General features: G+C 39.8%; 1 protein-coding gene across 3 annotated transcripts in view; it reads left to right on the forward strand.

Moving 5' to 3' along the window:
- The window catches only part of LOC311074817 (nidogen-1-like), a 29,202-nt gene that overhangs the window by 18,456 nt on the left and 746 nt on the right, over positions 1–10,000 (forward strand). For all 3 annotated transcript variants that reach the window (XR_014604371.1, XM_084101715.1, XM_084101714.1), the window contains exons 13-20: positions 1,138–1,353; positions 3,069–3,241; positions 6,502–6,628; positions 7,795–7,966; positions 8,040–8,197; positions 8,499–8,622; positions 9,469–9,581; positions 9,680–10,000. The exon at positions 9,680–10,000 is cut by the window's right edge. Coding sequence is in view for 2 of the 3 variants with exons in the window: in XM_084101715.1 (XP_083957841.1) it covers positions 1,138–1,353; positions 3,069–3,241; positions 6,502–6,628; positions 7,795–7,966; positions 8,040–8,197; positions 8,499–8,622; positions 9,469–9,581; positions 9,680–9,690 (1,094 nt within the window). In the remaining variant the exon portion in view is untranslated. The remainder of the gene's footprint in view (positions 1–1,137; positions 1,354–3,068; positions 3,242–6,501; positions 6,629–7,794; positions 7,967–8,039; positions 8,198–8,498; positions 8,623–9,468; positions 9,582–9,679) is intronic.

The raw sequence follows: 10,000 nt of genomic DNA on the forward strand, positions 1-10,000 counted from the left end.
GACTTTATTCTCGAAATTTTATGAGTTTATTCTCAACATTGTATTTCGTCTTTTTTTCTCGAATTTAACGACTTTTTTCTCGAAACACAACAAGTTTTTTCTCGAAACACAACGACTTTATTCTCGTAATTTAATGAGTTTATTCTAAACATTGTATTTCGACTTTTTTTCTCTAAATTGTATGAGTTTTTTCTCGAAACACAACCACTTTATTCTCGAAATTTAATGAGTTTATTCCAAACATTTTATTTCGACTTTTTTCTCGAAATTTAACAAGTTTTTCCTCGAAACAACAAATTTATTCTCGAAATTGAATGAGTTTATTCTAAACATTGTATTTCGACTTTTTTTCTCTAAATTTTACGAGTTTTTCCTCAAAACAACGACTTTATTCTCGTAATTTAATGAGTTTATTCTCAACATTTTATTTCTACTTTTTTCTGGAAATTTAACGAGTTTTTCCTCGAAACAACAAATTTATTCTCGAAATTTAATGAGTTTATTCTAAACATTTTATTTCTACTTTTTTCTCGAAATTTAATGAGTTTATTCTAAACATTGTATTTCAACTTTTTTTCTCGAATTTAACAAGTTTTTTCTCGAAAGACAACGACTCTATTCTCGAAATTTAATGAGTTTATTCTCAACATTTTATTTCAACTTTTTTTCTCAAAATTTTGCGAGTTTAATCTCGCATTATAATGACTTTGATCTCGAGATGGTTTTATTTTTTTGTTATTGCTTAGCCCCAATCCTCTTCCGTATGCATCAGATAAAAAATGTATATTATTTTTTGTATTAAAATAAATATTAAAATTAAAAAATAATTAATAAACAAAATTAATGAATCATTCACTATAAGACCAGAAACATATATATTAAGAGTCCGTTTGGATTTCAGTTTGCCTTTAAAATGTCACAACAAATGAAACCGCTTCCTGTTCTCAGAGCCACATGTGTGAGTGTTTATGCCGATCACATGCATCATCTGGACCAGATGTCCCCAGATCCACCTCCTAAAGGCCCCGGGCCCCAAAACCCAGACAGGCAGAACCGGCTGCGTCTTGCACAGAACAGGGAAATGCTGCAGTGTGTCATGATCAGAGAGAGCAGTGTGTGTGTGTGTGTGTGTTGCAGACGGCGAGCTGACGGTGTGTGAGCGGCACAGAGCAGCAGTGCTGGAGTCGGACTCTTCATCCACGGGTCAGCCGGGTCAGTACGTGCCCTCCTGCGACGGGTCCGGGGCCTACGACCCGCTCCAGTGCCACGCCAGCCTCGGCCAGTGCTGGTGTGTGGACCCGTACGGGCAGGAGATCCGCGGATCCAGAACACAACCGGGCCACACACCCATGTGTAAGAGCCCAGAACACACACATCACTGCATAATCTGAACTTAATCACTGATGTTGAATTCACTTTGGTTCAGTTTAACCCGTACTGTAAAGACCATAGACTGTAAATAAATATGGGCGTAGTGTGTGTGACGTCACTCGTTGGTTCTAAAGTGGGCGGAGCCGGCCGTCGCCATCTTGGCAGCGTCACTCCCGGATAAACGAAGATGTTCAGCGAGGCGGATTAGCTGAGGTGACGTGACGCTAACAGACAGCAGACAAACGGCTAGTAGTGACATCAGCGGCAATCCACCTGTCACTCAAGTGGCCACGCCCTTAATTATTTACAACTTTAAGGCTTATTATACTACAGGGCCGTTGAATGCTTGAATCTGATTGGTTTACAAACGTTCTAAGGTGTGCATTATTTTCAGGGAAACGCACGGCTAAAGTAGTTCCAGGCAGGTCTTGACCGCATTACAGTTCCATATCACTTCGCGTAGTCAACTGTAATAACGGAAAATAGGATACAATTCATAACAAGAAAAACATTTAGCCGCATGCGCTTGATCTGCAATTTTCAATGTCTAGCTTCACAATCAATAGAAACATGCAGTTTAATTAATAAGTTAAATAAAGTATATAGTGTCCTATCTATAATCAATATAAAATTAAACTGAATATAGGCTAAATAAATGGATAGTCCTGCAGCACGGATTTTTATTGCAGATAATATAACAAATAAATAATTATTGATAGGCCTACTTGTTAAAAGGGCTTTGTGTTTCATTTATTTGGCTATAGTCTACTGTCATCTGTCAATAATGGGGAAAAAAAAGAATGAAGGAATTAATTCAAACGAATTGAATTAATAAATAAATAATAATATTGACGCACATGCTTTTCTGTCTCATTATTGCAACGTCTCTCTCTAATAACTGCATTAATAACTGCATAATGAATGTAATTTGATACTTATGACTGATCATGTCCAAACGCGTGTTCAGCGCGTTCAGTCTGTGTTCAAAGTCTGTGTTTAAAATCTGCTGCAGTCGATGAAAACAGTCAGAGAGTGTGTCAGCTAGTCGTGTGTCCCAGCATTAGTCTGCTATCAGTGGCTCAAACCTCCGTTACTAACTCTAAAATTACGTTTTGTAATTAGCAACGGAGGCATGGGATTAGATGCGTAAGAAATTAGTCCTACATACAAGATCATTTTAATGACAAAAACTTTACAAACGTCTTGAAATACATAATCTGAACAATGTTTCGAGGTGTGGTAACTGTAGTATAAGCGGAATAATTGACTTCAGGCCGTTGAATTATTAGAAAAATAATGCACACCCGAGGTGTAACGGCCACTCCGCTTCGCGTCGTGACCGCATTACCACCTCGGGTGTGCATTATTTTTCTAATAATTCAACGGCCTGTCGTCAATTATTCCTTACATATAATTAAAACGGAAAAAAATTCACCCCCCTCACAGTCGTCATGAAGGTCAAAATTAGCTATATAGACTAAAACCACTTTTTGCACCAGACTGTAAACATGTTTTTTCTGCTGTAAAGTTGGGAATATTAACATGCGGGTTTATGGGATTGAGTCTCTTCTGCAGCCTCTAGTGGCCAGTGGATGAACTGCAGTGTAAGTCTATTCAGTGTTGGATTGAAGAGAGAGAGATGGGAAGGTGCAGCTCGGTAAAGACCTACGTATTTAAGCCCCTCCCTCTTCCCATAGGCATTGAACACAATGTGGCTCCGCCCCTCATTGGCCCCACCCCCAGGTCTGACATCATCCCTCTTACTCCTGGAGCAAACATCTTATTCGCCCAGACTGGCCGGATCGAGCTCCTCCCATTGGACAGCGGTCACATGAGCAGACCCGAGGCCCGAACACTGCTGCACGTACCTGTGAGTCACACACACACACGCACACACACACTCACACACACACACACACACTCTCTCTCACACACACACACACACACACACACACACACACACACACACACACTCACACACACACACACACTCACACACACACACACTCACACACACACACGCGTACACACACACACACACACTCACACACACACACACACTCACACACACACACACACACACACACACACACGCGCACACACACACACTCACACACACACACACACACACACTCACACACACACACACACTCACACACACTCTCACACACACACACACACACACACACTCACACACACACACACACACACACACTCACACACACACACACACTCACACACACACACACACACAGTATCAGATTACTGAAAATAAAGATGCACAGATTATTTTACATGCAAAACCTTTGACAGACAGAAATGTTCTTCTTCCTAGTTTTCCAGCACAAACATCTGAAGCTTCTTAAATCAAGATGCATTTACTGGAGAAGCAAAATTACTGAAGATATTATATATACAGTTGCAATCAAAGTGATTCAACCTCCACTGCAAATCAGGTTTACTGGCAAAATGTACAGCCGTTCAGCCGTTAGCGATGAACAAATCAAACAGAAGTGAGTGAAACAGCTCAACACAACAAGTGCTTCGAGTGGTTTCCCCAAATTCAACTGAAAATGCAACTTTTAATGACTTCTGCATCTCAGAGTTATTCACCCCTTCATGTCAAGCATCTTTAGCACTGAGCAACGTTTGCTGTCCTGAGCTTCTGAAGCGAGATGTAGAGCCAGACCAGCTTCTGTGTCCTCATGAGCAACGTCTCCAGTTCAGGGATATTCCTGGACTTCTTCTAATCCCACCAGATGTTCTCTGGGGTTCAGGTCATGTGACTGTGATGCCACTGTATCTCCCAGGACTTCTTCTGCAACCAAGCCTGGCTGGACTCTGAGGAACGCTTGAGATATTGTCCTGCTGAAGGCCCGAGCTCCAGCTTCCTCACTGACGGCATGACGTTCTCTCCCAGGATCTCCTGATACTTCAGTGACATTGTGAACTCTGCTTCCAGCGGTGTCTCCAGGAACATTTAGTGCCTTCGCTCTTTCTGTATCCTGTTCCTTGTTTGTGAAGGGCGATGAAATCTTCTCTTATCTCATATTTCTAAAACACAGTCAAACGTGTCGCTCATCAAACCTCGTCAGTCCAGATGTGTGTGTGTTCCAGCTCTAGCACACCTGCTGCTGCTAATGAAGCCCTTGATTAGCGAGACGACCCCTGTTCTGCAGATCTGCTGCTCTGAGGGATTATACTCGGGTCTGAGATGCAGAAGTCATTAAAAGTTGCATTTTCAGTTGAATTTGGGGAAACCACTCGAAGCACTTGTTGTGTTGAGCTGTTTCACTCACTTCTGTTTGATTTGTTCATCGCTAACGGCTGAACGGCTGTAAATTTTGCCAGTAAACCTGATTTGCAGTGGAGGTTGAATCACTTCGATTGCAACTGTATATGCAGCATATATATATATATATAATATCTGACAATGAAGTCAGAAAAGTGATCTTCCTTCTAAGGGAAAACGGGATTATTTTTCTGACTTTCACAGATATTTGTTTTCGTTTTCAGCACAAACAAAAAACAGTTTTTGGGCGGTGAATAGTGTAAATTCCCGCACACTGAGCAATCCTCACGGCATGATTTACTCCGCTCTCTCACGGGAATCTGACAGGGAAACTCCTACAGAATCATCCGTGTGTCGCTCCAGTCCGTCCTTCTCACCGCAGGACTTCAGCAGATCTGACCAGGGCTTCATAGAGGCTTCAGCCCTTCACATCTGAATATACAGTAATGTTTCTTCTCCAGGAAATGTGTCTTGATTTAAAAGCGCTCAGATATTGGGAAGCGAGTGAAGCGTATTGTGTTAGGGTCAGAGGTCAGAGGTCAGAACGACACATTCCAGCCGCAGAAACTCATAAACACCAGATGATCGTGTCGAGTGTGTGGGATTCTGCATCTGGAACGCCCGCCTGTTTGTTTTCCTTTTTCTTTATTTTTTCATTACTTTTATGAACTTGTTTATTCTTCTCTTCATACTTTGAGCTTTAGTACCCGGCAATTATAAATTATGATTCTGACGTTCCTGGTTGTGTGTGTGTGTGTGTGTGTGTGTGTGTGTTGTGTGTGTGTGTGTGTGTTGTGTGTGCGTGTGTGTGCGTGTCTCTGTGTGTCTGTGTGTGTGTGTGTGTGTGTGTGTGTGTGTCTGTGTGTGTGCGTGTGTCTGTGTGTGTGTGTCTGTGTCTGTGTGTGTGTGTGTGTCTGTGTCTGTGTCTGTGTGTGTGTGTGTGTGTGTGTGTGTGTGTGTGTGTGTGTGTGTGTCTGTGTCTGTGTCTGTGTCTGTGTGTGTGTGTGTGTGTTTGTTGTGTGTGTGTGTGTGTGTGTGTGTGTTGTGTGTGCGTGTGTGTGCGTGTCTCTGTGTGTCTGTGTGTGTGTGTGTGTGTGTGTGTGTGTGTCTGTGTGTGTCTGTGTGTGTGTGTGTGTGTGTGTGTGTGTGTGTGTGTGTCTGTGTCTGTGTGTGTGTGTGTGTGTGTGTGTGTGTGTGTGTCTGTGTGTGTGTGTGTGTGTGTGTGTGTGTGTCTGTGTGTGTGTGTGTGTGTGTGTGTGTCTGTGTGTGTGCGTGTGTCTGTGTGTGTGTGTCTGTGTCTGTGTGTGTGTGTGTGTGTGTGTGTGTGTGTGTCTGTGTCTGTGTCTGTGTGTGTGTGTGTGTGTGTGTGTGTGTGTGTGTGTGTGTGTGTCTGTGTCTGTGTCTGTGTGTGTGTGTGTGTGTTTGTTGTGTGTGTGTGTGTGTGTGTGTGTGTGTTGTGTGTGCGTGTGTGTGCGTGTCTCTGTGTGTCTGTGTGTGTGTGTGTGTGTGTGTGTGTGTGTCTGTGTGTGTCTGTGTGTGTGTGTGTGTGTGTGTGTGTGTGTGTGTCTGTGTGTGTGTGTCTGTGTGTGTGTGTGTGTGTGTGTGTGTGTGTGTGTGTGTGTGTGTGTGTGTGTGTGTGTCTGTGTGTGTGTGTGTGTGTGTGTGTGTCTGTGTGTGTCTGTGTGTGTGTGTGTGTGTGTGTGTCTGTGTGTGTGTGTCTGTGTGTGTGTGTGTGTGTGTGTGTGTGTGTGTCTGTGTCTGTGTGTGTGTGTGTGTGTGTGTGTCTGTGTCTGTGTGTGTGTGTGTGTGTGTGTGTGTGTGTGTGTGTGTGTGTTCAGGGCAGAGTGGTGATCGCTGTGGCGTTCGACTGTGTGGATCAGATGATCTACTGGTCTGACATCACTCAACCGTCCATCAGTCGAGCCGAGATGAAGGGCGGCCAGACCAGCGTCATCATCAGCAGAGGTGCTTTACAGTCCTCATGTCACATGATCTGACACCCGCTGAGATTCCAAGTTAATATTTCAATAATTCAACTACACATTTCATTTGAATGTTCACAGTTAACATGCAGGCAAACAAATAAAATATTTCATCTTTTTTTAGTAAGCATTTTATCTGCTTTTATTTTTAAATGATTCATATATTTTATTTGACAATTTGATTTTTTTTTGTCTTATTTTGATTCGTTTTTAATAATATTTTAACTGTAAATCTTTGTTTTAACACATTTTTTTGTTTTATTTGGATTTTTTATTAAATTACTTATTTTAATTATAATTGTTTTATTGTGATATTTTTTAGCAAGTGTTTTATTTAGATTTTTAAAAAATACTTATTTATAAATGTTTTATTTATAAAGTGTTTTATTTAGAATTTTTTATTTTAAAAATTACATATTTTAACTGCATTATTATGATTTAATACATTTTTTGTGTTTTATTTAGAGTTTTTAAAAATATTTATTTTAATTATAATCTTTATTGTAATCATTTTTAGCAAGTTTTATTTAGATTTTTTTTAAAGATTTATTTAAATTATAATTTTTATTGTAATAATTTTTAGCAAGTGTTTTATTTTTATTTATAAATAAATAAAAATTAGACATTTTAACTGCATTATTATGATTTAATAATTTTTTTGTGTTTTATTTTTTATTTTCAAAAAGAATATTTTATTTTTAAATTTTTTATTTTAATAAAAATCATTTTTAGTAAGTGTTTTATTTAGATTTTTTATTTTAAAAAATATATACTTTAAATGTGCATTATTATGATTTAATTCATTTTTAAAAGTTTTATTTAGATTTTTAAAAAAAAGATTTATTTTAATTATAGTTTAAAAAAATATTTTTTGTTGTTTTATTTTCATTTTAAAGATTATTTATTTTTATAATACATTTAATTTAATATTTAAATTTGTTTTTATTTCAAGATTCATTTTATTTTTCAGTCATATTTGATCTCGTCCACAGGAACCCTGCGCTAGCCGAACAGATATGATGTTATATATATATATATGCGCTGATGTTTGTCTGATATGATCGTCCATTGTCGTTTGTATGATTGTCGTTCAGATGTTTATGATTATCGTGTGTGTGTGTGTGTGTGTGTGTGTGTGTGTGTGAGCAGATCTGGGCAGTCCTGAAGGAATCGCCATCGATCACATGTCCAGAAACATGTTCTGGACCGACTCGGTTCTGGACCGCATCGAGGCGTCCCGGTTAGACGGCAGTCAGCGCCGCGTGCTCTTCGACAGTGACCTCATCAACCCTCGGCCAATCATCGCTGACCCCGCCCGCGGGTGCGTGTGAGCTCACATGTGTGTGTGTGTGTGTGTGTGTGATGAACTCGCGCTGACTCTGCCCGTCCTGCAGACACCTGTACTGGGCCGACTGGGACCGGGACGGGCCGAAGATCGAGCGCTCCAGTCTGGACGGGTCCGGCAGAACGGTTCTGGTGCAGGACGGGCTCTCGCTGCCCAACGGACTGACCTTTGACCCCCGGACCCGGCAGCTCTGCTGGGCCGATGCAGGTCAGAGTTTCTCCAGACTCTTTTAATCTGACATTTTTATGATTTAATTATTTTTTAGCAAGTGGCTTATTTTTCTAGATTTTTTAAAATATATATTAATGATTTATTTTTGTTTGGCATTTTTATGATTTAATAATTTTTTAGTAAGTGTCTTATATTGATTGTTTTCATTTTAAAATGAGTAAGTGTTGTATTTAATCCGCAGCTCAGCGACTGTGAATCCAGTGTTATTACAGCTGTGTTTCTCAGATGAATTGTTGAATCGTGTGTGTGTGTGTGTGTGTGTGTGTGTGTGTTTCAGGCACTCATCGAGTGGAGTGTGTGGACCCGGTCTCTGGTCTCCGGAAGAAACTGACCGAAGGGATTCAGTATCCGTTCGCCATGGTGTCCTACGGCACGAAGCTTTACTACACCGACTGGAGAAGGTTCACTCACTAACAAACGACTCCTATGAACCAGTTCTTTTCATGAATCGCTCAAAAAGACTCAAACGAATCACTGAGAGTTCACTGAATCAGCCGTTAGCCTCTTCACCTGGCGCTCCGAAATGACCAACACTTTTATTTTATTTCAATCAAATAAATGTAATATACTTTAGTTTGATTATGTTTTTTATTTAATATTTTAAATTTTTAGGGGATTTAATGGTACTAAATTATATTTTTTTAATATTAAATTGGAACTAAATTAACATTTAATTTCCAACTTTAACTGTGGTAAATCTTGAATGCTTTTAGAGAAAAGTTTTAAAAAGTGAACGTAAAAAAATTTACAGAATTTTGAAAAATACCATTTTCAATTTTTTTATGAAATGTATATTTTCAAAAACGTTTTACTTTAAAACGGAGGAAATCAAAGCCATAAATCTAAACAAGTTGTGTTCCAAATTTGAACCTAATATCTCAGTAAATGAGCGTTCAGTGAGATGTTGTTCGGCTGCAGTACCAAACGCTTCCACTAGAGGAACTTCCTCTCATTCATTTCCAATGCGCTCATTTTGTTTTCAGGACCATTAAACCTGTTCGAATCATGGCCATGAGTTTTTCATGTTCACACAGCAAGTGCCAAAACCTTTACCAACTTTCGTACCATTCCGATGAAGAAAAAAAAGCAAAAAAAAAACAAAAAGTAAAATGTTTCGGTCAGAACTGCCCGGAGAGCACCAGAGGGATCCTGTTACACATGGACGTTCACCAGAGTTTTATTGTCATAAATGTGAAGTATTTGAGTAATTCTGATTACGATTCAGTGTGCTGATGTTTTGTCGCTAGGGAAGCGGTGGTTGCTATGGAGCGTCATGATGGGATGGAGGTGGAGGAGTTTCTTCCTCAGAGACGCTCGCGCACATACGGCATCACCGTCACTTACCCACAATGCCCTGCAGGTCTGAGCTCAGATTGTTCTCATGATAAGAGCCTGATGACATCAGGACTGTTGGGTCACGTGACTGTGGTCTGATCACATGACTGTCGTTGTTCGCAGGCCGGAACTGACGGAGGTTTGCCGGATCCGGGCCGACTCTCCCGACGCCAGAGGAATATATTCATATCGCAAATCAGATCAGTCTGATAATATCAGGAATCATATTTCTTCTGCACATTTATACTGTACAATAATCCATCAGTTCATGCAAAAACTAACAATGAGCAATACAGTATTTATTCATCTTTGTTCCTGTTATTTAATAAAAACACTTTGTTAATCCATTAAATATTATTAACAGGTACAACTTTTGATTTTAATAATGCATTAGTAAATGTTAAAATCAACATTAACTCAGATTAATAAATACTGTATGAGTGT

Source organism: Abramis brama (assembly GCF_963993115.1).
Source record: "Abramis brama genome assembly, chromosome: 23".
NCBI classification, from domain to species: domain Eukaryota; kingdom Metazoa; phylum Chordata; class Actinopteri; order Cypriniformes; family Leuciscidae; genus Abramis; species Abramis brama.